General features: G+C 36.3%; 1 protein-coding gene across 7 annotated transcripts in view; it reads left to right on the top strand.

Moving 5' to 3' along the window:
• The window catches only part of HECTD4 (HECT domain E3 ubiquitin protein ligase 4), a 76677-nt gene that overhangs the window by 8526 nt on the left and 43439 nt on the right, over positions 1-24712 (top strand). For 4 of the 7 annotated variants that reach the window (XM_037375627.1, XM_037375629.1, XM_037375625.1 and 1 more), the window contains exons 2-19: positions 3645-4162; positions 6702-6791; positions 7157-7287; positions 9497-9605; positions 10245-10383; positions 11309-11479; positions 12723-12915; positions 14267-14428; positions 14520-14633; positions 15993-16133; positions 16500-16732; positions 17137-17282; positions 19376-19446; positions 20134-20239; positions 20869-20989; positions 21920-22048; positions 23255-23379; positions 24441-24594. In XM_037375627.1, coding sequence (XP_037231524.1) covers positions 3645-4162; positions 6702-6791; positions 7157-7287; positions 9497-9605; positions 10245-10383; positions 11309-11479; positions 12723-12915; positions 14267-14428; positions 14520-14633; positions 15993-16133; positions 16500-16732; positions 17137-17282; positions 19376-19446; positions 20134-20239; positions 20869-20989; positions 21920-22048; positions 23255-23379; positions 24441-24594 — 2853 coding nt within the window. Of the gene's footprint in view, positions 1-3644; positions 4163-6701; positions 6792-7156; positions 7288-9496; positions 9606-10244; positions 10384-11308; positions 11480-12722; positions 12916-14266; positions 14429-14519; positions 14634-15992; positions 16134-16499; positions 16733-17136; positions 17283-19375; positions 19447-20133; positions 20240-20868; positions 20990-21919; positions 22049-23254; positions 23380-24440; positions 24595-24712 lie in introns of those variants that run through there. The other 3 variants (XM_037375628.1, XM_037375626.1, XM_037375631.1) reach the window with 2 other exon arrangements.

Genomic DNA, 24712 nt, shown 5'->3' with positions numbered 1-24712 from the left:
TCAAGGAGGCAGGGGAGAGGGAATTTTAGCTCTTGCTGAATGAGGAATAGTTGTTCAGTGAAGTATTGGAGAAGACAGCTTGAGTAAAACACGTGCATCTGCAGGGAAATGAATCTGTGCTTATTTTAAACAAAGAGAATGGTCAGATCTGGATAGGAAGAGAAAAAAACTAATTTCAGGGAGGATTAAATTTTGTGGGGGGATTTAAAAAGGGGAATCTGGCAGAGTATGCCAGCTTTTATAGCCTGAAGAAACCCTCTTTAGTGGGTGCAGCCTCAGGCAAAAGGCATTCAGAGTGGCAGGCGCTCTGACAGCCATGTGCTTGGGAGGCAGATCAGCTGTGTAGAGGATGGGGAAGACCTTTCTGATTTAATCTACAAGTCATTTTAGCATAGATTTTCTATTTCCTCACCTGTGTCTTCTATAAATTCTGAAACAGACGATACAACTACCAGTGTTTGTGAATAAATGTGGTGTGTTTGTTACTTGCATTTTATTTTGATTTGATTTGGCTTCAGGTAGCTTCTAGGTAAAAAGCGTTGCCTGAAGATACGAGAAAACTAGTCAGTGTGCTGAGGAAACCTTGGCAAGGGCTGTGATTCCTTTGTGGAGTCTTTAGACTAAGTATGTATATAGTGTACATATATAGCATGGACCAAGTCAAGCTCTGTTATTGGCGTTGGGTTAGAAAGAGGTGTGTGTTGCTAACCAGTCAGAACCACAATGGTTCCCCCGTGTGTGGCAAGATCTTAGGAGTGTGTCTGAACCCTGAAAGCTCCAGAGTTGTGTGTCACAGCAAGTCACTGAAAATTTGGTTTTGGAGGTAGCTTTGAGTACTTACTTGTCAGTAAGATGTCTTGAGGAAAGCAGATTTCAACAAGATTTTCTGAAGGCTCCTGTATAGTAGAAGACCTTACACCTTTCACTAAATATCCTGTTATTTTCTGGGAGTGCAAATGTCTACTTACACCTTCAAATTATGTTGAATGGTTAAGTTTTTTTCACTGGGTCCATAAGCTGTGTATGAAAACTAGACTATGTAAATCACTTTATCTTCAAAAAATCTGGAAGTCCTGTTTTGGAACTGTTCTAAATCTGTTGACTCTAGTATACTTAAGCACTAGTTTTGATTAACGGTATATTATTTCCTTTATGTAAGACCAAAGCAAAACGCTCTTAACAGTTCCAGACAGACCATACTACGCTTACAAAGCAAATTATAAACTGTGAGATCAGTGAGAAAATAAAACTTAAGTAGGGAAAGGCTTTTCATCAGCGTACCTGCAAATATTTGACACTGACTTATTGTCTTGATTTATACAAGGCAGACTTAGAAATGTAGAGCAATATCAAAGACAAAAATCTGTCTTCCTACTAAACTGTGGGACTTGAGGAACAGGAGTGTGTAAGATGGTGTGACTAGTTTTCGCAAGTGTACCTTCAGTTGCACCCAATAGTAGTGACAAAATTTGCAAGGTTAAATTATCTGCAGCAATTTGGTTACGGTTTCGTTGATGAGAACCCACCAAACATAACATTGGTAACTTGAAGGAAACTGAAAAAACATTCATCATTTGCAATTGGAACTCAGTCTTCGGTTCAATTTGCAATGCAATTTGGCTGAAATAAAGCAGTTCTCATGTGTTTGAATATTTAAACCTTCTGCTCATTACTACATACTGGGTACAGATTTGGCTCAAAGTCCACATGAGGCTGTACAAAGTTAGTGAATTTACACAGCGGTACACTTATAATTTAGGCGGGCACAACTTTCTGAAATATTATCTGGTGTGGATTGCAGGGTTTCACTGTGTTTATGGGCAGGGGGGAGAAGGGTATAAGCAGCTGCCTCTTGCCCATGGAAGTATAATCTATAAGGGAAAGCCACCTAAGCATACCACAGCTTGTTTTGTGGTGTCTTTGTTATTAGCATAGTGGGAGACTGTAGACCTATTCTCTTCAGCATTTCACTCTCATGATGAAAATATTAATTTTCTTCTTCTTCCACTTCTGCTGCTTGTTATAACTTGATAGAGGATCCATCACCTATTTAGTTCAGTTCAAGAAAGTCAAAAGCAAACTGTTTTAGAAAGTGATTGCATCTATAACAGGAAACAATTAGACTTACTTCTGAGACAATAGAACGCACAAATTAATGAGGTAGTTATTTTAAATGTGTAATATATGGTTTAGGGATTAATATTCTTAATCTTTTTGAAGAAATTAATTAAAAGAGGTTCATTGGTTTTAAGAAGCTAAATGCTAACATCTATTCAAATGTAATTATGTGAATTACTTTAAAGTGAACTTTTCATGACACTAATGATCAGTGTTCTACTGAAAAGCTGTTTCATTGACTTCAGTAAGGGTATTTGTAAAAATGGCAGATGTGATTTGTCCTGAAGCATTTTATCAAGCTGTTCAAAAATCTACAGTTAGACATAAACATCTATTTCACATTCTGTATGACTACTGCCTACAATTAAAAAAAACCCAACCAAAACCAGACAACCCTGTATGAAATTGCCTATTGCATCTCTCAATCTCTGGCATACCCCTTTCCTTTTTTTTTGGTTGTTGTTTGTTTTTTATTAAATGAGGGAAAAGAGCTTTACAGCATAAAGATGGGCCGAAGAGGGTGTGTTTGGGAGCAGATGAGACAAGGCAGCCCAGCATACAGGCAGAAGCCCTTTGGACACAGGATCCAAAGTACCAGAAAATGGCTCATTGCTTTCCTTGAGGTTGCCATAGCTTAAGTGACTTTGACCTCAGCTGCTGTTGTATGCTGTAGGGAGAAAAATGATCTGTAAATTACTTTGAATTCCGAGTTCTTTGAAGTACCGGGCTGGGTACTAACCCATAAATACGTTTCTTATACTTCTTTTCTGTTGTTCCAGCTTTGTCTCCAATTTTATTTAGAAGTGCTGAAAAGGCCTCTTCTGTCTGAAATCGTGATTAGACTTCTAGGTTTTTAAACTATGGCAGCAACTGGAAATATTTTGAGCAAGGCGTAGCGAAGTGTGATATGATAAAACTGAGGAGGGAGAAAATGGGGGAGGGAGAGCATATAATGAAACTCTTGGTTCATTTTTAGAGAATTGGTTCGTTTGTTTGTTTGTTTGAAAAGATCTGAAACTAGAATGTATACTTCCTTGTTACAAAATATTGTTGACCTGTTTCCCTACAAGGGCTCTAAACTCAGCCCCTGGGACCCTCTACCCCCTCAGTCCTTTTGAAGTTCTTAGCAAAATTGCCTCAATTACCAAAAACCAAAATGTTCCAGGAGAGGAGAGTCTTTATTTCAAAAATACTATTTTGTACGTTCTTTTCTTTACAGTCTATATTATTGTTGGTTTAGAATCGTGACTAAAAGTTTTAAAATCTCTTGTTAGCAGCTCCCAAGGCCAGGCGTCAGTGACAGTGTTGAGTCAACAATAAGAGACTTCATACCACCTGCATGCTCTTTGGCCTCCAATGCAATTTTGTCTGTGTCCAGAAATTAAAAAAAAATAAAAATACACCCACCCCACCCCCCAGTCTGTTGTAGAGGGCAGCTGATCTAGAAATCATACTACAGGCATATGTTACTTCCTGCCTTAAGGAAAAGAAAACCTATATAAATACCAACTTTTCCCTCCTTTCAGATACTAACATTTGAGACTAAGAATCCAACAGAGCTGGCTGAGCGCTTACGATCTGTGTGTGGAAACCAGAGCAATGCTTATGCTCGACTGCTGGAGTACCGACTAAACGCTTTGCGTGGACTCTGGAATGCCCAGCGCCAGCTAGCCTTGGAGGAGCAGCATGACCGGGAGAGCTCAGGGGATGAAGAAGCTCTGGCCTTGCTCAAGCGTCAAGGCTTGTTACAGCAGCCTGAACAGGCACCGTTTACTTCACGAATGGGCCTTCTATTGGTCTTTCCCCTCATTCAGTCTCAAAGTAGAACAGACCCTTCCCTCTGTAACATAACTGCTGAGGTGCTATTGAATTGCCTTCGAGACTGCCAGCCTTTGAGTTTGACTAAGGAACCAGCTGACTGTCTTAATGGGATAGAGTCTTTGCTGTGCTCCTGGCTGGAAGACACTTCTGCTTCAGGTCAACAGATTCCATATAAGCAAAAAGAAAATGCTGCTGCTGCCCTAGTTGCCTTGGCTTGTGCAAGGTAAGGAAGCTGTACTGAAATGACCTGTTGTGGTTGATATTGGTAGTAAGTGTTTATATTTAAATGTAAGAAACAAAAATTATGTGACCACACTGTTGATACTAATTTTTGGGTTACACTAGTCTTTTTCTTTCTAATATTTAAATATTGGTTTGGAAAGGGTGCAGCTGATAAGCTAAGCATTTATTTTTTGCATGTGTTTAGCATATGTAAAACCAGAAGGATCTAGGTTAGAAATGCCTCTTGTGCATATTGCTGCTTCTACTGCAGTGATCTGTTCTAGGAATAGTTCCAAATGTTTTTATCATGGAGGGAAGTTGTCTCACTTTTCCCTTTGTACTACCCCCTTAATTCTGTAGTTTATGCACCTTTATTTGGCTGTAGAAGGCATTACTGCCAAGTTTCAGGGCAATTAGTTTCAGATTTCAGTGTTGCCTGTGAAACATCTGGAGGCATTTTTTCATTTTGTTGCCAGTGAAGAGTTCAAGCAGTGTAGGTCGAACTATCCAGTGCCCCGCATGGGTTTAGCACAGTCAAGTGATTGAGGACAAAGTGGCCATAATGGCTTTCAATGAAATCTTACCCTTTTTAGGGGATGGGGCTTGCAGAAAGGGGGAGGAGTATACAAAACTTAACTTCTGGAAAGCCCTATAAATGTAGGTCTAACTAAAGTCACTAGTAGCCTTTTGAAAATCTTGGCTTTCATGTTTCTCAGCTTGCAGCTTTGTCAGGTTTTAGTCAGATTTAAGATGTTGAGGTTCTCGGGAGATGTCATGATTTGCTTCAGAAAAAGGTTTATTCAAATGAAAAACACTTAATTTCTAGTGTACTTGTCCTAATGAAGTCAATGAGAAATTTACTGTATGTGGCAAACTCTTCTGCACTGACAACTGCCTTATCTAATAGGCAATATACTTGAACATAGCTCAGATAAATTGGATTAGATAAACACAATCTCATTTATTTTTCTTCCAGATGTCAATTTTCAGGAAGTATGGGATGTTCTTTTGCAGCTGAATTTGTAAAAGAGCTAAATTTCAAATACAGCTTTTGAAATGAAGGTTTATCTTATATTTTCTTTGGAAATCTGTCTTGCATTGCTTACAGAATTGTAATACACTGACATGCTCTGTTCACCTATGAAAGCTTTCAGTTTTTTTCTTTACATGTTTAAGTTATGCGTTGGGTACCATTATGAAGAAAAAGCCTTTAAAATGAGGCTATTATTGAGGTTCCTAGTTGCGATCTTGGGCGCTTCGTGTAACTAAGAATAAAACAACAGTGTAAATATTGCTTTAAATAATTAATTGAGGTGCTTTAAAGTATTCAGCATCATTTTTCTCTAAGCTGAGTTTTATCAGTGAAAGCATACAGCTGAAAATGACAGTAGGGAAAACGGGGTTTGGGGGGGTGGAGGAGGAAAGTTAAGATGCCAGGACTGACTGTGTGTGACAGAAAGCAAAAGGTTCTATTCAGCAGAGTGCATGGAAAAGATCTCTTCAATTGATCAGTCATGCTTCTGAAGGAATCAATTCATAACTGACTACTGTCACACCTAAGACGCATTCAGGATTATTGTATTTAGCTAAGTATTATGGCTGGAGATAAAGTCACCATGTCTTTTGGAAAGTGGCTTCTTCCTAATACCCTGACCCTTAAAAGAGAAACTGAAAAATATATTTAAGACCTCTGTATCTCTTTATTTCTACAAAAACAGATGTATTCCACTATATTAACATACAGATTTAATAGGTTCTCCAAAAAAAGTATTCAACTTATGAATGAACAAGACTTACAATTAGAGTTACAAACTCCATATGTTTGTAAATATCACAATAAAATTGTAAAGCAACACACTTCTAGGCAAGATTAGAAAACAACAAGTACTTCAGTTTAATTTTGTTTTCAGAAGTATCTAGTCCTTATATACATTTAAATACATCATTTCAGAAGGTGGGGAGAAGCTTCCAAATTTGTGTTTGGAAGCATAAGTAATCAGAAACTTAGTCTGGTCGTTTCTATTTTGGTCAAAGCCATCTCTAGCTTTGTCTGCAGCAGCTCTTCCTAACACTTTGGCTCAGCCCTAGGAAGACCTGCAGATTGTATTTGAAGATCTAAATGTGATTAATCAGCTACAAGAAATGTTGAAAGTAGCTGTTGGTAATAGATCCGAGATTGCGGTATTATCATGTGCCGAGATTGCCTTTACTATACATGTTGTTTATGACACAGCCCATGGCTGCTGATCTCCCTACCTGCATGGTGCTTCATCCTCTTCCAAAATGATAGCGTGATTTAGACCGGCAGTTTGCCAGCATTCTTCCTTTATATTACCCTCTCTTCCTTTTTTTACATCTTCCACAAAAGAATAAAAATCACCCAGCAAAGAAATGCAAATTGGAAGAGAAGCTTGGTGACGTATCTTGGGTATTCTTTCTTTACAGTATTGGATATTATATTCTACATAGAAGCTGTTGTCTGTGTGCATTTGGTCTTGTTCAATAGACGTATTTAATTCCTGTTTTTCTTATCCTTTTAGGGGGTCGCTGAAAACCTTTGTTCATACAGTGCATCTATTACAGAAACAGACTGATCTAGGATCCTTGCCTGTGGCTGATGTATTATACAGGTTTGTAGTGACTTCTGACTGTAGCACTTCTACATCAACTCTGAAAATGTGCAGGTGCATTTACAGATAAATGTCTTCAAACATGATTAAAAGGCGTTAGGAGTTATTAAAAGGTCTAGGAAAGATTGAAATTCAGTCAATCACAGAAGGAAGATATTAGAAACTCAAATTTAAAGGGATCTCTTTATTGGTTTTTTTTGGTGTTAAGTTTTTGTTTTTTAATTAAATATTGATATTTCCTTTAAGTGGCTTATAAACTCTGTCAGAGAGTAATTGCTTAAAATATATCTTCATCATTACTTTTGATTTAGCTGGTTTTTGCTGTGACTGTTCTCTATGGATCTTATTTTATTTTCTGCTTAAAGGTTGTTGCTTTTGGAGGGAGGACCTGGATCACCCTCTTGCTTGCTTGGAGGAAAGCACATAGTATCTTGGGGCTTTGAAGACATGTTACCTGCACCTGATGCCAACAGTAGTTCCAGCAGTGAAAATAAAGGTGAATTATTTCCTGACTGTCAGTATTAGCAGGGGAGGACAAGATGCTTTTAGTGGTGATAACTGTTTAAAAATTAATGTAAACCCTTAGAGTTGGAAGGGATTTCTCTTTTTCTGTTGGAAGTAATGTAAAAGCAAGTACAGTACATATCAAATATCTGCATGCTGAAGGGTTTAGAAGGACTATCTATAGAGAGAACGGGGCATCCCAGGAGTGTCTCGAAGCCTGATACGTAATGAGAGGGGAGGGCAGCAACTGTCTGGGGCCTTTGTTGTCTGAATTTGTACATTCAGAACTCAGGTTTTAAAAACGTGGACCTAATTTACAGGAGTAAATTGCTTACATTGTTTGATTTGTCATTCCTGTTCTCATTTACTTAATCTAACTAGATATGTAAACAATTTGTTTGCTTTTTTAAAGTTGATTTGAGGATCAGATAGGAAAAGTCCTGTTTAATATAAAAATCAATAGGCTAAGTTTTAAGCCTGATGTGTTAATGATAGTATGGCATTTTTTTATTTACAAGATAATTGGGTTCAGAAAATGTTGAGTTTTGGTTGCTGAAGATCAGATGCTGTTTTAAATTGTCTAGTAATCAGGTTGTAGGAAACAATCAAACACAGTAGATACAGTGACCCTCCCTGACTTCAGTGGGAATTTTGCAGAGGGGTCAAATAGAGTTTGGGTATTATTCACTCATTAGTCTCTCAGTAAGCGTAATTTGTCCTGTGCAGTATCACTGTGTTCAGTAGCTAGCTATCATTGGCAGAGCATGTTTATTTTTAGAAGTGAAGGTTTATTGCTTTTTTTCCCTCTTTCTCCACGTTACTTTGTTTCTGTCCAATCTGTGTTGCATGTTCTTTTATGTTTTCTTCTGTATTTCTTTCCCTGAATTAATTCTCAGGTTTTACTGCTTTGTTTGCTTACTATTTTTGAGCTAAATAAGAGAGTTCACATTGCTTTAGTAGTAGTAGTTCAAACTTCAGTGATGTCTCAGTAAATTTAATGCAAGCCATAGGAATCTACAAATCTGAGTTGTCATTTTAGGCTATCTACAAATTTATTTAAGACACTTGTATTTTGAAGAGGTTTTCTTGCAGAGAGAGCGACTAGATTTACACACACACACACACCCCCAGCTGACTGTTCAGATTCTGAGACCTTAAATAAGTTGACTGGACTTTTGTGTCCCACCTTGATTGTTAATAATTACTACTTTGAGTGACAAAACTATGTTTGAAATATATTTAGTCTTAATTTAACAGTGTTCAGAGATGGAAGGGTCTGCTTAATAGCTTTATGAGAAGCACAGGGTTGTACCAGAAACTAGATCAGGGCTCAGTATTAGATTGTTCCTTCACAAACAGCATGTTATACCAGTAGTCCTGGGCAGAAAGGCTTGCATAGTTATAAGCCTTGCTTGTATTTTATCTTGCTGCCAGTTCGGAGTTCTGAACAGCATTACCTGTTGCAAAAGCATAAGAGAATGGTCTTCTCCCCCTCTGTGTCATTCTGAAGGCATTTAATAGAAAATATTTAAGTTGGTTATGTTTAAGTAAAGGAATTTTCCATTTGAAATTACTTTGGTTGAATAGTTCTGTGTTCCTAAGCATGGTTGGGTATGCTAGTCTAGTTACTACTGTATTTATGGTTTTGAATAGTGTGCAGAAAAAGCAAGTTCAAACTTACTGGGTTTTTTACAGCAGCTTGGGCCATAATACCTGAAGACAAGTCTTTAACACTGAAATGAGAACACGACACAGGAAAAATAAACTATTTGGAAATGGATGATGTGCATTTGAATCATGAAAAAACAGTGCTAATGTCACTTGTTATCTCAAAGGAGAAGTGAGTGACTAGCATCTAATTCTTGTTAAGTGTATTTGGCAACAGCAGGAGATTTAAATAGTCCCAGTATTTGTGTGAATTAGGCAAGCATAGTCTGGGCACCTCTGGCAGGCTTGAAAGAAATGTAGAGAAACAACTGTAAAAAGGATGGACTTTTGCTGTGTTACTGTAGCTCTTAGAACACAGAACAATAAATTTAGTAGGAAAAAGTCATTCTAACCCATTGGTAATGACCTGTCATGAGCATCTGTTGGTTTTCAATTGCTGTGGTAGCTACTGCAGAGATGTAATGACCATGGAGAGTTTCCAGTTCTGTATGTTACAGCGGTGGTCTCTGTTCTGTTCTTTCTTACCGGTTCAGATGCAGACTTAGGGCGCTGTCTTGCAGCAGATGGGCTCTATCTTTATACAACTAACTCAGTGGGCAGAGGAATAAGCAAATTAGGATCTGGATTACACGGTACTTTGCGGTAAGTGACAGCTGAATATTGGCTATTCTGCTGATTGGTTTTTTTAAAAAAAGTTTTGGCAAACCTCTTTCAGATGTTAGGTGTAACAAGGCTAGAGCATATTATGTATTTTCATTAAATGCTGTTTTACTGTGTTGATTTTCTCATCTGAAATTCTTCCTGAGCATGTTTTCTCTAGAATTGTAGACTAATTTAGGTTGAAAGGGACCTCTGGAGGTCATCTAGTCCAACCTCCTGCAAAGAGGTATACTATCGGAATAGCTAGTATTTTACATTTTTTTTCTTTTTAATGTATAGTAAGTTGGTTTGTTCTTTGCTGAGAGGGATATAGTATTGACTAATTTTGTGACCTTTTTATTTATGATTGTACAACTGCTGAATTTGTAAGTATTTGTTTTCTGAAATATCATTCATTATATAAATTACTAGTGCAGCTGTGAGTCACTGTACCTTGCTGCTTTATTGCTTGCGAGTCATGAGGCTTCTTATGCTTTAAGTCTTTTTACAGTAGAAATTGCTGCCTTAGGCTGACTTCAATTGAAGTTCGAAGTTCAAGAATGTGGTTGTGAGTTTTTCTTAGAAAAAACAAAAAACCAGCACAGGGTTTTAAAGAGTTTTAATATACTGCTTTTTTGCCAGAGGTTTTGTGTACTGCCGTAATGAAGAGCTGGAGACTGGGTGGGTTGCTTTTGGCAACAGCAAACTTCTTCATCGGCCTGTCTCTTTTGATAATAAGCCTCACTCCCTTTTCCAGGTTGTGGATCAGCATACCCTTCAGGTAAAAGGAAGAGTTCATTGCAGAGTTACAGTAGAATAAGGAAACATTCTTAATTAATCACAATAATTTTTAACTTTAATTAGTTTTGTCCTTGAAGTTTCTTCTTTCTATTTTGTGAAACTGCCTTTTAATAAATACCCATTGAAAGCATTGCGTAATAGAACTTGTATGTTATGGATATTACTGTTTCTGTGTGTTTGTGTGTATATATATGTATGTGTGCATATACACATATATATATGCATATACAGGCTTACACTGTACTATTTTATTATGATCATGTTCTAAGAGATAGAATATAATATGGTTATATCATAAAACAATAAACCAATAGCAGAATAGACTTTGGCTTTAACTGAAAACATAATTTTCCTGAACAGCTTGCTATTTTTCTACTGTAACAAAATTCAGGTATTGTTTCTGATCTAACTGTGTTTTGTAGATAAACAGATGTCATCCTTTGTGGAAATGGATAGTTTGTTTGCTTTGGGTTTTTTCCTGTCATGTTTTAAGGGTGTATATGCACACATGTCCAGTGTGTTTCCTGAAACTGAGAATGTTTGGGTTCCCCTTTCCTTCCAAAGTTTCAAGCAATGTTTCAGAGAAGTTACAGAAAGTAGATAACTCTTTACCATGTATATTTTCCTTATGGTACTGTGGGTATGCTGTCAATAATTAGAGGGGGAGTGATCCTTTTATTTTTAGGTATGTTTAAAGTTTAGATATGTAAGCTGTTTCGTATGCAGTAGATCTGTTTGGCAAACATTTTACAATATCTCTTTGTAACAAATAAATGTAATAGTACTATTATGTCCAATAATGAGCTTCTTCTGGACTAACTGCACTTGATAATTAAAGTACACTGTTAATAGTTATAAGAACAAACTTCAAAATAAGAACTGTTAAGATGCTCTCTGTTTTGTAGGTATGTCAAATAATCCCAATGCCAGTAAATCACTTCCCAGTTGGCAGTACTATGACCACCGTGCATCTTTCTTCAGATGGCACATACTTCTACTGGATTTGGTCTCCTGCAAGCCTCAATGAAAAAACACCAAAAGGCCACTCCGTCTTCATGGATATTTTTGAACTTATAGTAAGCAAATTATATGTTTTCTGTGACTTAGGAATTGGTAGCATGAGTGCTGCTTAATTACGTATCAGCATTTTCAAATCAACGTATTAGGTTTGAATATTGATACAAGTAATCTCAATAGTTGTTTGTTTTGTGTTTACAAAATAACTTTTAACTGAACAGAAGGTGTGTTGCTCAATTCTATCTTCAGAAAACATATGACTATCATATTTAGCAATATGAATTGTAACATAAAATGTATTTTATCATAATTAGCAATTAAATTTTTTGCTGGGACAGTATTTCAGTGTATTAGGTTTGAGAGCGTTGTTTACTGTGAATCTGCTTCATGGTGTTAAAAGCCAATCGGGTCCCACAAGTTACAATTACAGTTGTTTTGTCTATGCTGCATTTCATAACCTAATATGTTTTTTATGTTGTATGACAATCTCTGGGTTTAGTGTAAAGCCAAACACATTTCAAAATACTAAGTCTGGAGAAACGTATCAGTAGTTTGAATTCCCTTTTCTTTAAACAGCTTATATATATGTTTGTGTGTGTATATATATACACATACACATGCATGCATTTGTATATCCATGTGTGTATATTTTGACAATGAAGCATTTCAGTCTAAAAATGTATTCATTTATATAGCAGAGCTTACAGCAATTCATAGACCTGTAGTGCTGGTAATTGAAACAGGATGAGGATTTAGCTTTGATGGGGTACTCTAGGGCGCAGTGTCTGTGTATCTGCTCAGCAGTGCAGCTGTACTTAGTGGGATGATGGAGCTAGAATTGGTAGGCTATAGTAATACAACTTACGGAAAATGTGATGCTGTAAATCAAATCTTAAAAGAATATGAGATGCATTCTTTTTAATAAAATGTCCCCTGAAGATTATGCTCTAAGAAAAGCATCACAATTTTTGGCTGGCAAAGGATTTAAAGGCATCTTTATACAAAACTTTCCAGTGAAACATCACTAAGAAAATACAGGCGGGTTACGTATTTGTAAGTAGAATTCCATAAATAAGATTATGGCAAGCAGTTCTGTCTTTAAGGACAGACCAAACAGAAAATTACTGAATGGCAAAGTTGCAAACAAACCACTCATCTGTCTAGCTTTTATAACATGTTTTTTGCAAGAAATTCTGACAGCAGAGTTCAAGTTTGTATCCCTATTTGATACATTGTATTGTTCAATTTTACTGTCTTTAGATTTCAATATCTAAAAGTATTTTTATTCCTCCATTTTAATAGGTAGAAAATGGCATATGTATAGCAAATCCTCTACAGGAACGAGTTATATTAATGAGAAAAGAGGGTGAATCTGCAAAGAGTATAAATGAGATGCTTCTGAGTAGGCTGTCTAGGTATAGAGCCTCCCCATCAGCAACACTGGCTGCTCTCACTGGCTCTACAATCTCCAATACATTGAAAGAGGACCAAGCAGGTCAGAAGAGATTTTACTGACTCTCAATAATTTTTCATGGGTTTTTTTCGTAATGCATATAGTATCAGATCTGGTAATTACTAACCTCTTGGGAAACGTTAAAAAAAAAAAGTGTGCATTTTTTTCAAAATAAACATTTGAAATATATATGCAATATTTGCTTAATGCTTGTATTACAGTTTCCTTTGCTGAATTAGACACTGATGAGAAAAGTTTAAGAATGAAAACCAGGAAGAACACTTGTAGCACCCTTGTTTTTCCCCCATGTATTCAATTACAGGACTAATTTATGCCACATTTGATAAAACTGATAATTGCATTTCTCTGCTGGCAGTTCACGTGGGCTCCTCATCTTGTGTAACAATGGAGTGCAGTTTAAGAAGTGAAACTGTTGTTTCAGAATAAGTTTAGTATTATAAATTGGAGGTAATTTGGCTTTTTGGAGGTAACTTGCACAATGTTTGGGTATTCTTTTATGGGCTTGCTGAAACTACTTAGCTAGGCAGAAACTTATGCTACCAGGGAATCTTGAATGAACGGTGCTGATGGTTTTCAGGATGATCTGGAGCTTTGTAAGATTTGTCTTAAGATTTTATTCAGTTTATCCTGAATTATTTCTTCTTTCATATGTACGTTGGTTTTCTTTTTTCAGTGTTAAACAATTAAAGGTATTTCCATAAAAATAAATTATTCAGGAAATAATATGCTTACAGGAAAACTGGCAAAGAGCTTGAAGAGCTATTTTAAAGGCTGTGTTTTGCTAGTTAACAACTAGAGTGCTATAGAAGAAGTGGTTATTCTTGGATAATTCTTTAGTCAGTGCTCAGGAAAGTGTTGATCAGCTGTCGCAGGAGCTAGATCATTATGACTGTATACGTTTCATGGGGAACAGGAGAACTTAAAATAGTAAATGCGTAGTGAATCTCAAATCATCTCTTTATGGTAGAAGATATTTTGGCTCTAAGATACTGCTTTTGATACGTTTATCACCATACAATTCTTAAAACAGTTTTGTTCATACTTAAATTTTAGGCTCCCAGTTTTCCTGGTTTGGAAATGATATTGCTGTCTTTTTAAGTTGTTCTTTCTAGTTAAATAAAACTAAACTGTTAGTTTCGCTAACTGTGAAATTCTTTATATCCTTGTAGAGATTGATGCTGAATGTGTGGGATTATGAGGCTGCCCTTGTATACAACTTCTAAATGCTGCAGAATGTAGCTTAAAGAATTTCTGTATTGATTTATTTGAAGCCCTAAATAGAAATCTGCTTTGTTTGCTGCCTGTTATTATGAGGCTTTAATGTTGTGAAGAAATGCATGTTGATGTTCTGGTTTTCTGTGTAATATTTCAGCTGCAAACACTAGTTGTGGGCTGCCACTGAAAATGTTAAGGAAGACTCCCATATACACATGTGGAACGTACTTGGTGATGTTGGTCCCACCTCCAGGTGGATCAGGCAGTTCTGCAACACGCTCGCTCTTTGGAGGAACAAGTGCTTTGTCATCTTTAAAAAGTAAGTTAAATACATGTGTGGCAAACTTGGGTTTCAGAAATATGATAAATGTCTCGGAAATTTATTGGAGACTTTTTTTTTTTCTGTATAGTTCTTGCTTCAAGCTTGGTGTTCAATATTTCGGATGGGCAGTTCACAAGCCGAGCAGATCTCATTGATGCTGCAGGAAGTTCACTGGGACGTGGTGCTTTAGTTCCAGGACTTGGTAAGAAGTAGATCTTTTTCTTGGGAATGTTTCAGAACTAGACATATCCAACCCTTAGATTCTAAATAATGTTGCAGTAAGCAACTCTGCAGTTGGTGGGGTTTCATGTCTGTGGTCATATTTTGTAAATTTTACATTTTTGAAAGTTCAGAATTCCCTGAAGGAATTTCCAGTATCTTGCTCTTGCAGTTTCAGCTGCACACAAGCTCAAGAAAATAGTTTTCTGTAGCAGAAAGGAATCTTGAAAGAAGTGTGATTTTTATGCCCTGCTTATTCTGTAAGGTACTACAAAGTTATGAGTATCTTACCTCTATCTGAAGATACATATAGGCATCTTAGCTGGAAAGACATTGCAGGTATTTCTGATTTCCCTGTCACTTTGACTGAAACTTCATGAGTGTTTTCTTCAGGAGGTTTTTTTTTTTTTTTTTTCTTTTCTTTTTGTTTCCTTTTTTAACCTGCTTGGTATTATAAAATCATTTGAACAATGCTACTTGAACACTGCATAGCATTGCTAGCATTTTAATAAGCAGTGTTTTTATGTTGCTTAAGAAAGAATGTATTTCTCAAAAATGTTTGGGCAAATAGTTTTAAATAACATTCTGAATGCTAGGACGCATGGATAGGTATAATTGTATGTTAACCTGTTAGCTACTGTTAACTGGAAATTTACCTCAGTCATTTAAAACACATAGACGTATAGGTTATTTTTGAACTTTTGAAGTATGGTAAATGCCTCTATCATAGAACATTTGTGTCTATAATCCATTAATCCCTTTCCTTTTACTGTTTTGGACCTGCCTGTGTTTGTAGACTTTACAGATTTTCAGGAGAGGAGTCTCTAAGCTTAAATTTTTTTAACAGTTGCACTGTGCAAACTGTCAGTTTTGTTAAAGCTACTTTGTTTATACCACAAGGCCTTTAAAAAAAGTTCTAAAGTCCAAAATTGCCAATAGCTGTAGTAAAATAAATTTGAAACTCTTTCCCCTGTACTTTTCCTAGAAGTTATTAGTGTCTGATGCCAGACTTAGCTATATTTACTTTATGTCCTGTGGCAGTGTGTGATAAGTTTGTGGAGGAATTATATGTTATGTACTTATAAATAACAACTGGTAGAATATTCACCTGAAACACATGCTGTTGTACATCTGCTCCAAACATCAAGAGGGATGTGCATTCGCTTAATTCCTTTAACAAATCTCCATTTAATGGTTTTCATTCCAATGCATTGTTACTAAATTGCTGTCCCATGACAGAACTTTTAATGCAAGTAATTTGGTTTTATATATGCTGTAAAAATAGTTTTGTCTGGTTTTCTAAAAAACATTGTAAAATTTGATGTCCAAATATTTTCCTTAGGTGCTTGTTATGATACTATGAATAACATGATATGGACGTGCTCTAATGATTATATTGATCAGTGGTGCAATCCCGGGAACCAGGCATTCCATTGTGTCTGTCAGAGACTGGGAGTCAGTCACATCATAACAGAGCCCAAAGGTGAGGTAAACCTACAAGTCAGCAGTTTATACAAAGTGAAAGCGGAATGTATGTTTATCACAGAATAGTGCACAGAAACTGTTTTCTGAAATCTGGTACTAGAAGTTGAGTTCATTCTTGAAAAGGTGTCTATAAATACTGGTCATGGCTTATCTTTGCTTTAAGAAAGGAAAAGCAAAATGCAAGACATGTTTGGAAGTTTCCAGTTTCTTGCTACCTTTATCAGACTAAAAAAGTGATGTGGGTAATTCTTTTGTTTGTCTTGTAGACGGGTGTCCCGAGGGTGATATATTGCATTTTAGAAGCAAATGCTAATGCTATAGCCTGTGTTTGTAGACAGCATTTGAACCACTTTTATTCTTCTAGGAGATGCAACAACCACAAATGAGGTTATTAACCAGTTACTGCACCATGTTGGTGCCATGTGTATCCACCAACTCAACCTGCTTGCAGCCAGCAACAATCTTCCCATAACAAATTTTTTGGGCAAGCAACATCCAATTGAAGCACATCATCTCAGCAGTATATGTGACATTATGGAAAAAGCTATGGTGAATGGAGATACTTGCATAATACGCTGCATCCTGGTTGTCTTTCAGGTACAAGGGCATGTTATATGTACTTCATAACAAACACTAAAGACAAAAACGTTGCTTTAGAATACAGGTAACCACTTGATTTTATAAGGGCTTTTTTCTCCATTGCATTCAGTTTAATGGAGATTGACTTAACAGTGGCTTTGCAGTATCTCGTACACCCATTTAAGAGTCCAAATTTAAATATAAGTGTAGTTGCTACCTGTACAAATCAAAATAAAATCCAGAGAGGTTACTTTCTTATTTCTTTATCTTTCTCTCTTTTTTTTTTTTTTTTTTTATCCAAAGTCAGTTTCTGACTCTAGGATTTCTAGTGACCTAGACAAATAGTTTGAGAGACTGACTGTAGAAAAAGAGTTAATGTGAACAATGTGTAAGTTTTTAATCTTTTGTTTAATTTTTCTTAGGTCGTTTTTAAATTTTTCTTCAGTCCACAAACTGAAAGAAACAGAGATATTGTTAGAAGGTCTGGCCTATTACTTTGGCAGTTACTGATGGCACCAAGGGATCAGATTTGCTCTGAAATTCAGAAGGAGGTTTGCCTAGCCATTAGGTAAATATCTGCTTTGTCAAATTAAATTTAATTTAGATTTTAGATCATTTGAAAATGTTGTACTAGATGAACATTCAAATTTATTTAGCCACTTAGTTTTAATATGATAAAATTTAGGTTGGCATAGTATAATAAAATTATTAGAATTTATATCTGTGGAAGAAGGGAAATATGTGTTTGTCATGACAATGAAATAACAGATAGTAATTACTTTCTGTACTTGTTTTCATTTGTTGCTTTTTATTGGCTTCCTTTAAATTGTTTTTTAATGTTTATTAGATTGTAGCTGCTAAACTCAAGCAAAATTTTCTGCATTTCCGTGATGGCTGGAATGACTTCCATGTTTAGTTTATATAGTTTATTGGTTCTGGAATAGGCAAAGCTAATGCCAGCTGTTATACCAGTGTTTCAAATGACAATACTGAATTTCTCCTAAACAAAAGAAATGTAAGGGGAAGTAGAATGAATAATACTTGAGGAATTGCTTTAAGATGGAAGGAAGGCCTAGGGAAAATCACAGGCAGGGTAGTAAAACTGTCTTGAGAAAGTCAGGTTTAAGTTTAAAAAAGAAGAATCTTGTTTTAGTGCAAGGGTGGACATGATGTCTCTGGGCTAGTAGCCCAGGTCATCAAACACTTGAAACAGGGTGGTTGCAGTAGCTCCACTTGATATTAGGTACTGTATCTCTTGAACCTGAGGCTGTGTAATTTCCTTTCTCTGGCTTGTCAAAATATCAGAATGACTAAGTACAGAAAAGCGAGCAAAAAGCGTTTGTGTCTCATGAAAAGGAGCTAATGTAGATCTCAAGGACAGGGAATGCTGTCTCAAATGTCCTAAGTACAAATATAATCTGCTTTCAAGTGGGAAGCGCTCCAAAGGTTGATAACAAAGTCTTCTGAAGATCAACCTGCATTTTTTTTTGTGTGAATCATGACACTCCGAATTTCAGTGGTTTTATGCAACTCTGAGTGAGGAACAATAGCGTATCTTTAGTATGATTATCTAGCATTTTCAGGGTCTTGCTTTTTGACAGAAAAGTGTATCCGGTCAACTGTATGGACAGCTGCTGCATTTTTCCCATGTTTAACACTATATCCTTAAGTGACTTAAAAAAAAAATTAAAAAAAAAAAAAAAATCAGAGGTGGGCATTAGGTAATATCTCCTTTTTCCTGTTTTCTCATTGGGGGATTCCGATACCAATGGAAACCTCAAAGTTGGCTTGCAGTGTATGATAACTTTTCCTGATGTTTGTATCGCAAGTTGGTCAGCATGAGCCAGAGGGAGGGAAGCTGCAATAATCTCTGCTCTCAGTGTGAAGCTGAAAAACATACCAGTTTTCTTTTCTATGACTATTATTTAGAAAGAAAAGGGAAAAAGGAAAAGAAGAAAACCTGTTGTAATAGTTTCAATGCTTCAGACAGTCACGGAGTACTCCTTTTAAGTTACAGTGATCTATCTTGATGTGGTAATTCGTGTAGAAAGGACAAAGTTCATCACAAGTTAGAGGGGAGAAGTATCTCCACAGGGAGTATTTATGCATAGCTGTGTTGTTTCTGAAATGCTAGTTCTAGAATCTTCTGTGTAGCGTAAACTAAGACTTCCATAAGGAGCCAGTCTTTAATAAGTATAAAACTGTAACAGTAGTGACTTCTTGATTAAGTCTTTTGCATTTGCCATTGTTCTTATAACAGGTAAGCCACAGTTCTTACCCCATCACCAGAGTTGAGTCGTTTTCTAAGCCACCATCCATTTTTTTCTGATATGTCTGTTTCTTAGAAAAAAGGTTATACTGTCGTATATACAAGTGATTAATGTGGAGCTTCTGAGAGGGAAGCAAACAGCTCTTGGAGAAGCTTTGGGACCTAAACAATAAACAAAAAACCCAAGGAGTTTCTGGAGAAAGCAGCTGCTAATTTTATGACTAATACTAATGTTAAAATATGGAGGATGCCTTTCTAAGTTGGAAGGAGCTTTTATGTAGTAATTTTAAATGTTACATCAGATACTAAGCTGAGATTCTGTGTTTATTGAAATTACTTCATTTGCTTTTAAATGCATTAAGTAATACGTGATTTTTTTTTTTCTTTAAAAGCTCTGGTTTAAATATCCTGTATCCTGGAGAAGCAGAAATTAATAATTTATTGAAATTGGTCTTAACTGAAGGTGAGAATGTCTTATTGACACTTGAGAGTGTGTGTTTTTTCTATTGAGAAATATTTTCAGGTTTTGTTTTCAACCTCTGGAGGGAGAACAGTTCAAAACGTTGAGCTCTAGTCTGCTTTAAACCCATCCTATTCTAGGGAATTATGAATACATCAAATTCTGAAGCTGCCTTCTGAATGGCTACATGGTCAAGTGTATGTTAACTGTAGAAAAGAAAAATTTGTCTCAGTCGGGCAGCTGTTTGAAATTGAACAGGATTAAAGTTCTGCTTTGTCACTATTAGTAGTGTTTCTTGTACAGGTTGTATTTTAGAACACCTAGTTAGCAGTTAATGTTACCCATGGCAATTACACAGTAACCAGAGGTAATTTTAGTCCTTAGTGAAAGAGTAATGGTCTATTTGCGTTCATCATGAAATGGGAGTCTGGGCTTAGAAGCAGCTGATACACAGTAATTTGTTACTTCATAGGAATGTGTTTGTGTGTCAGAGTCTTTGGAATTTAAAACAGTGCTACGTGCAGAGTAAGTTTTAATGGTCTTGTAATATCAACAGGGAATTGGGTTACACTGTAAACAGAGTAATTTCTGAGAAGTGTAGTATATATTAAGCAAGATATCTAAGGTTAAGTAAAAATAAATTAATTCTGTAGAATGCTGTTTTGAAAAAGTTTTTGCATTCCATTTTAGGAGAGAGAAATAGTGGTCTCTCCCAACTTCGTGACGTTATCCTGACTAATTTAGCTGAACAGCTTCAGAACAACAGATTTGGAAGTGAAGATGATGATCACTATAGGTAAAATGCAACAATATGCTTCCCCTCCTCCCCATGTATAGTCTATGTTTCTGTTATTTGCTTTGGGTAAGCTTGCATAAAATTCTGCTGAAATTGCCAGTAAGATAAAAAGCAGTGTGACCTGAAATTATCTCTTTGTGTCTGTAGTGGGTTGAATTTCATCAGGACAAGGGAGAGTTGACATTTTAGAGGAATCTTAGGAGAATTCTGTATGCAGCCTTAGTTTGTATTCCCTGCTCTTTACCATGTGTATGGTAAATGTGGATGTTAATTCATAAGTATGACATTATGACATTGCTCTCCATATCACTATGTTAAGTAACTTTTCAGCAGTAAAACTATCAATTTCAGATACCTGTTCAAGTTGGGAGGAGTCTGGTTTTTTGGAAGTCATTGGAAGTCAGATTCTTATCAGCACAGCACAGGAAATCACTGGTCATCTGTTGCATTGATTGTGGTTAAACATTTTGGGCTTGGTTTTCATTGTGTCTGAATCTCTGAAAAGGTGTTTGTTTTTAGTTTCACGTAATTTGTGATATAGCTTGCAGAATTTTTTTGAAATGAGCTATAAAAAATACACCGTATAATTAGACTACTAAAATTTTACATCTTGCTTGCATTTTTTGAAGACTAAATGATGAGCTATTGCACTACATTCTCAAGATTGTTGTCCGAGAATCTTGTGTCTTAATCACCAAGTGCCAAACTGTATCTAAAGATGATTTTCAAAGGCTGCTTTCAACTGTGCCTGTAAGTAAAATGTATTTTGCTAAAAGTATATTTGCCTTTTGGCTTCTTTTGCTCCTTAAATCCCTCATCTTCATGTAGTATGTTGAGGTGAAACTTTTGTAGTTGTGTGTTTTATATACAGAAAAAGAATTTACCTTGTTCATGCTGCACAGGGAAAGAAGAAACAATTTCTTACAGCAGAGTACATTGTACAGCAATGCTCAAAGAGGTTTATATGTGGATATATTTTCCGGTTGCTCTGTTAGCTGTTTCAATTTAAAGGAAATTTGTGTATTTCAATATTTAAAGCATTTCTTTAAAGCATTACAACAACTTAAAAACCCAAATAAACTCATTTTATACGTGTGTAATGATTCATAGAAGCAGAAAGGATTATCATTTACAGACAAAAATGAAAGTTGACTATTATTTAATGGTAAAAGTATGCATATATGTTTTTAGCAGGATCAGCTCCCTGATATGGCTGATGGCAAAGCTGGGGGAACTGGTATGCAAACATTGGGAGGAGGGGACAGGCGGTGATGGCCTGTGCAGCAGGAGTGTGGGGAAGGAGGAGTAGCATGGAGAGCCATCGTCTTCAGGAATGTGAATTAAATTTAGCTCTGTGGTGGCATTATCTTCTAAGAATTAATCAGTGTTACAGTACTTGAATATTACTATAATGTTACATACTCAAAATGGTACTGCTTCTTTATATGTTTTTCAAGTTTTCACAAAATTCAACTTTTGGCACTAGTTTCTTTTCTTATATGTATTAACAAGCTTGTGTTAAATCAGCAAAAAAAAAATCTGTTCAAGGGAAACTTAGTTTTTGTTTTTGTTTGTCCTCTCCCTCAACATTTTTTCTTCTTTTATATATCTAAGTACAAGGATTGCCTGCATCAAGGTTAATTAAAGAGTTTAGATAAAGTGTACTTATTTATGTTAAAGGCTGCATCTTCGTGCTTGCGGTATCTGATGGCTGTACAGAACCACCTCCTCAGTAACACTATTTTGATTAAACCTGATGAAAATGATGACAGTGACAGCTCCTTGCAGGGAGAGACATTGAAGGTACAGGTAAACACCAAGTTTTATTCTAGTATGGCGCTCTACAGTCAGTGTTCCTGCGACACCTCTTGTTTCTGCAGTATATTCTGCTTATGCTGTTTTGTTGATTCTTTTCCTCTTGATAAAGTTAAATTACGGTGGACAGTTTTTTCCTGTTCTCCAGCTAAAGTCTGCAATTGTTTTGTGTTCAGTATTGCAGCTTGGGTTGTATATTGTCAGTGAGAGGAGACACTTCCCTTCCTAAATATACATACAATGAGGTTAAGAATGTATTTTAATTAACAAATGCAGTAATAAAATTCATGTACCAGGAATCCTTTCTGGACATATTACATCCCCACGCACCCACTCCCCACTTTCTCTTCTCCAAATCACTTAGGTGGTCTTTGAAAAAATGTTTTTCGGATTTAAATAGGAAAGGGTTTTCTCATTTGCTTACCTGGCTTCTGCTTTTTTGCAGTTTTAACTTGTAAAGCTTATGTAGAACCACCTACATCTGTTGTCTGAAATAGTGTGAGTTATGTTTGTGGCAAGGTTTGCAGACAGTGGTTGCTTTGCCGGTGTAAGGTTGTATTACACCATTAAAATGGTGTAATCTGATATTACTGCTGGAATAGTCTTGAATGAACTCAGAGAAGCCACATTTGTCCTAGCATGCAGGCTGTCTTGTCATAGTAGTTTTTGTAACAGTAACAGTTCTTCTATAATGCTATTGACTTCTGAATTTCTGGTTTGTTAAGCTGATTTTGTCTGCTGCTCTTGGAGACTTCATGTGCTTGTAATCTGCTGCAGTTGAAAATTACTGGTTCAGGCTCATTGAGTAAATGCTAAATACTGTAGTACTGTTGTTGTCTCACTATTCACCCATGTTTTCATTGTTCAGTTTCTCTCTCTACAGTGCTCCTCATACGTGCTAGGACATTCTGTCACCAATGCTGTACCTTGGCTGGCTAACAGCTCTCTCTCCTGTGCTGGACTTGGGGATTCCTTCCCTCTAGAAACTGGGATGTGCATCCTGTAAAATATGCACCTAGTTTCTCCCAGCACTTTGGGGCTTAGCATTAATCAAATTTAAGTCTTGGATGAATCTACTGCTGCAGGCCTGCCAGGTCACATTATCATTCTTTTAATTTAGAAATCCATCGTTTTGTTCTGTTGTCCTTTTTTTGGTATTCTCTAATAATTTAAGTATCCTGTAAATTTTTTTGTACCTAGGAGCTAAAGACCAGCATTTTGTCTCTTGCTACGCAAATTCTGACAGGATGTGATGAAGTCTTAGAAATGCTGCAACAAGTCACTACAGCACTAATAAACAGTGACATTTCTGATAGAGAGCAAAGGTAAGACAAATAGGAGCGTGCTAACTTGCAAACAGTAAACTGTTGCTTTTTGTGTCTTATTGTACAAGCACAGTTAGTATTACTTATTCTTTATCGCTTCATATTGCTCTTTGAATGTATAGGAATTGTTTCTTACTATAGCATTTGCTTAGCACTTATCTTTTGAAGAATTTAGAATCAGACACTTCATGTCGGTACTACTAGCTTGATAATCTATAGAAATTTCAAGTTGGTAAGGTTTTAGCCAGTTACAATGCTCTTTATGAGCAGGGTAACGTACTAGTTAGTCAGCTGGGAATATTCCTGTAAGCTAGAAAATTTTTTTAATTTTTTAAATTCCTGACTATTACATCTCTAGTAGCTGGACTAGATATTTTATCCATGACAAGTCTTGGATGTTGTTGATATCCTGCATGTGTCATCAGATAGCTTGACCTTGCACTTCCATGTCTTCCCTCCCCTTAAAAAATATATGTTGGGAATGGGATGTTAACAAAAGCTGTGAACCTTTTCTCTCCTTAAACAAACACCTCCCTCTCCCAGTTGTTTCAGGTTTCTGTTTCTATGCTTTTCTGTGTCTGCAAGATTAGTTTTGTTTATTGACAATACACAATTCCTTTGAGGTATTTTCAGATAGGCTTCACGCTCAAATATATCATTGTAGCTACAGATTCTTTTCAAGTACTTTTGAGCTATGTGTGCTAGGAGCCTGATATACATACTGAGCAGATACATTTGTGTTTGATGTGGACTTTCATCCCATGCCCGTGGGAGTTTATAATTTTCTAAGTAATTATTAAACTCTTGATTTACTGTCTTCTGGTCTATCATTGTTAAGTAAGAATTGAGAGCAAAAACTAGGTTGCTAACACTGGAGAAAGGGTAATGTTTTCAAGATAGTAAGTTTTGGGGTTTATTTTTAAATATAATGGAAATGTTCTCTGCTGAATTTTGAATTGCCTACTTACGCAATCCGTTACGAGATTAAACGGATGACTAAAAATAGTAGCGATACTCTATGAAAATAGTTGTTACTCTGTAAACCTTCACTTTCATTGCAGATTAAAAGGCCTGGAGCAAATTACAAAGGCTACTATGCTTGGTCATCTGCTTCCTGTCCTACTGACATCTCTGATGCATCCAAATTTGCAGACTCTAACTATGGCTGATGCCTTGATGCCTCAGCTGGTGCAGCTGGTCCTTTACACAAGTCAGGTACGGTCTTTGTGTCAGAATTTGTCTACAAAATAAAAAATTGAGGCATGCATGTACTAAAATGCTGTGGATCTTGGTCAACTTTCTGCAATAAGCAATCCACAGATCATAATTTAAG

This window comes from Falco rusticolus, chromosome 1 (genome assembly GCF_015220075.1).
Source record: "Falco rusticolus isolate bFalRus1 chromosome 1, bFalRus1.pri, whole genome shotgun sequence".
Classification (NCBI taxonomy): Eukaryota; Metazoa; Chordata; class Aves; order Falconiformes; family Falconidae; genus Falco; species Falco rusticolus.
The sequence above is the reverse complement of the archived record's forward strand: the minus strand, read 5'-3'. Positions and strand labels throughout refer to the sequence as shown.